This window comes from Arachis stenosperma, chromosome 3 (assembly GCF_014773155.1).
Source record: "Arachis stenosperma cultivar V10309 chromosome 3, arast.V10309.gnm1.PFL2, whole genome shotgun sequence".
In the NCBI taxonomy this organism is placed as follows: Eukaryota; Viridiplantae; Streptophyta; class Magnoliopsida; order Fabales; family Fabaceae; genus Arachis; species Arachis stenosperma.
Genome location: NC_080379.1, coordinates 169654489 through 169658066, shown reverse-complemented (window position 1 = coordinate 169658066; position 3578 = coordinate 169654489). Strand labels below are relative to the sequence as shown.

At 38.1% G+C, this 3578-nt stretch overlaps 1 protein-coding gene across 1 annotated transcript; it reads left to right on the top strand.

Annotated features, from left to right (window-relative positions):
- The first annotated feature begins 1842 nt into the window (after nucleotides 1–1842).
- Nucleotides 1843–2565, top strand: LOC130967295 (uncharacterized). Its single transcript, XM_057892111.1, has one exon. The coding sequence runs from the start codon at nucleotides 1843–1845 to the stop codon at nucleotides 2563–2565; it is 723 nt and encodes a 240-aa protein (XP_057748094.1).
- The last annotated feature ends 1013 nt before the right edge of the window (nucleotides 2566–3578 follow it).

The following is a 3578-nucleotide window of genomic DNA, read 5'->3' as shown; positions in this document are numbered from 1 at the left end:
ACATTTCCATTCAAAATTTGGGGAGTAAGTTATGGACTTCCAAAGTTCACCAAAATTCACTTTTTACCAAATTATAACCAATCCCCATTTTCACCAATTCATGTTCCTTACCATCAAAACCTGCATCTCCATCATATATCAAGTTTCATGTTATTAATCCTACCCACTAACACATTAATATACACACCAAATCATCAAAGCTACACTTTATTCAAAGAATCCTCCCTTTCCATCCATAACTTTCATATTAAAATTCATCAATCCATTACCTTCACTCATTAAAACCAAATCATAATTCGCCTTCATTAATTAAATAAGCCATAACCAGCAAGTTTATTTAACTCATATCATCATTATCATCAACCCATCATTAATAAATTACAATCAGACATGCTCATAATTCCAATACTAGCTCAATTACAAGAAACACATATTCAATAACATCAACAACTCATAAATTCCAACATAAGTTCAACCATAAATCCATCCAACAACTTCACAAGACTAATCATTAAATGTATCTAACAATTCAACTTAACCTATGATTTTCTAGCCTAAATTTTCACAACACCTTAAATGTTAAACGCGCAAAACCTAAACCATTCCTTGGCCGATCACCGCACTTGGACCAAGGCAGCCCCAATAACACAATCATAGCCCCTCACAAGCTTGAGAAACCAACCTGTCTTGACTTCAATCACCAACAAGCTTCCAAATGCTCCCAATTTAATTCCAATGTATATATATGAACTTAATTCACACCTAATACACATATATACTCCAAATTCAGATTTTACCTAATGAAATTAAAATTGAGTTAAGGTTTAGGGCAATCTTACCTCACCCATACGCGTAGCAACTCAAACCCAACAACTTTCGCAAGCTAGATCGAACCTAGAACACCAAATTGGGAAGAATCTCACCATAAGGTTTCAAATCCAAGAATATAAGAGAATAGAGATTCTAGAACAAAGAGGGAGCTTACCGGTGAAATTGATCCGACAAAAATGTAGAGCTCAACTCGCTGGATGCGTGGCCGCAAATGGTGCGGCGATCGAAACTCAGACGGAAGAGTTATGGTGGATCAAAGGTTGAAGAGGGTTTAAGAGCTCTTCTTCCCTCCCCCAATCTATTTGGTGTTACTGCATGAAATGGGGAAGAAGAAGCTGCTTGCTTCTTTTAATTATGGGTCCGGTTGGACCCACGGGCCCGATTTGGGCCCCGGTTCAATCGGTTTGGCCCAGCCGGCCCAACTTTAGGTCAAATTTTTCGAAATTTATATCAAAATTCTCGTTTTGACGAGCTCTATCCTATTTTGATATTAGTTTTGTATTTTTAATTTTTCTATTTAAAATTAAATTTATTAACTAATTATTTATCGATTTCAGCGGGGTTTACATAAAACGACGAAATGGAAAAAACGGAAAAGAAAGTGATAAAGAAAGTTAGACTTTTATAAATCTATTTTATTACATGGACGTCAAATTTTACATAATTTTTCTCGAGTTTACTATATTATTAATTATGAGTTACATGACCAGAAAATTAAATAAATAAATAAATAAATAAATTTGAATATAAAGGACGTGATTGCTAAGGAAGCCGTGTGTGAAGCGAGGGAAAATGAATTGGCATGTTCCTAAATCGATGTGAGTGTGGCTAAGTTGGTGTAAAGGCACGGTACACAACCGATCTGACACCATCGCAAACGGCACCGGGTGCCTATAAAAACACTTTAAACAACAAACATTGCCAGTACTACTTGGTCCCTTCTGTTGTGCACTCTTTATACATAATTGTTCATTCATCTATTGTATCAGGGATTCATTATAAGGAGAGGAGATGGAGCGTCCGACAAGCACCGCCAACCTTCCCCACGATGTTTGGACTTTAATTGCCGCGAAGACCGCAGCACAATCTGTCAGAGACTTGTGCAGTCTCAGGATGTCGTGCACCGCTGCACGCAATGCAGGGGATGAGGATTTTGTATACCGATGCGCCTCGATTCCAATTTTGGACCAATGGTGGTGGAGTGTGAGTCCCATGCACCAACAGGGAAGGAACTTCTTAGCACGATGCAGGCAGAGCGGGCACTTGGAAATTCTGTTTCGGGATGCTGTGTCTGACCTTTTCCTCGGTGGGTGTCATTTTGCGGGGATGGAAACGATGCACGCTGTCGCAGCCCACGGCCATTCGGCTGCCCAGTACACAGTGTCAATGATGCTGATGCTAGGTGATGACATCGAGGCAAAGAACAAGGGCTTGGAAACATTTCGTGGGCTTGAGGCGGCCGGCTCCCTAACAATCTGCAAATTGGTGTTTCGAGATGTTATCCAAGGGTCGTGGACACATCTGCGTCACGTGCCAGTGCTAAACGGAGAGAATCTAGTTTGTGTTTCGCATGCATGTCCAAGCCGTGGAAACATGGGTGCTATTTACCATCATCAACGCTATGGAAGAGGGTGGCACGTAAACGATGGTGATGGAGGTGCTGCTCATATTCCGTGTGTGCATTGTCGGGCAGACTATGAGTTGATCCTGTTTGTCCACCTCTTTGACTCATAGGATAGGAGTGAGTTCAACTTATATTTTTAGTTATCTAATATATGTATTATGTAAGGATTTTGCTATTTGCTATTATGTAATTATGTTATTATATATATATATATATATATATATATATATATATATATGTATGTGTGTGTGTGTGTGTGTATATATATATCGTCTTGCTATCATTTTATGCCAATTAATAGATAATTTTGTGCACGGCTATTTATATGTTTTGTCATTTCGTATGAAAAATTTTATTTATAAAAAAAATTGTTCCCGTTAATGACCTCCTTTTCAGTGACTCCCCATTGCCTCTACTAGTAACCATTTTTATATAAATTCAACGTCACTCTATCATGTTATTAAATAGTACACAATCCTTCCTGTTTATTCAAATGTCACTTCAGTGGTAGATAAGTTCAGATCAAATCCCACCTCGGGAGAAAGATGATTTGGCCTACGCTCTAGCCAAGATATGCATTTATTGCTACGTCTGCGCAATCCATGGTACTCAATACCGCACACATTTCCCTAGATCTTTTCTTCATTTACTGATAAAACCAGGGGCATTATTCTCTTAATTATTCCAAAAATAAAAGAGGTACATTATTTAAACATATTAAAAGGTATCAATTTATTTTTTTAACACTTAAATGTTGATTAAAAATTTAAAACAAACTAATCAAAATAAAGAAATACGAAACAACTTTATACTTTACATGGGCAATGCACAGTCAATAGTCAATGCATAGGAAATATAAAAAAGACCCCTGAGATAAAATATATACACGCTATTGACATACCATATCCGTCATAACCATTTGTCAGTTCTTATAAGCCGTACCTTCTTATCTAACCTCTCTGTCTGAAGAAAAATTGTTGCTTTAAGGGTCTTCGTCGTTGGACAGACCTCGTCATCTTAATATGAGAAAATGTCATAGGAATCCCTCACCGACCACGCTGTTAGTCCCGACGACCTCGCAGAACTTCCGACCGCCAATCTGATCGACACCATTCGTTGGAAG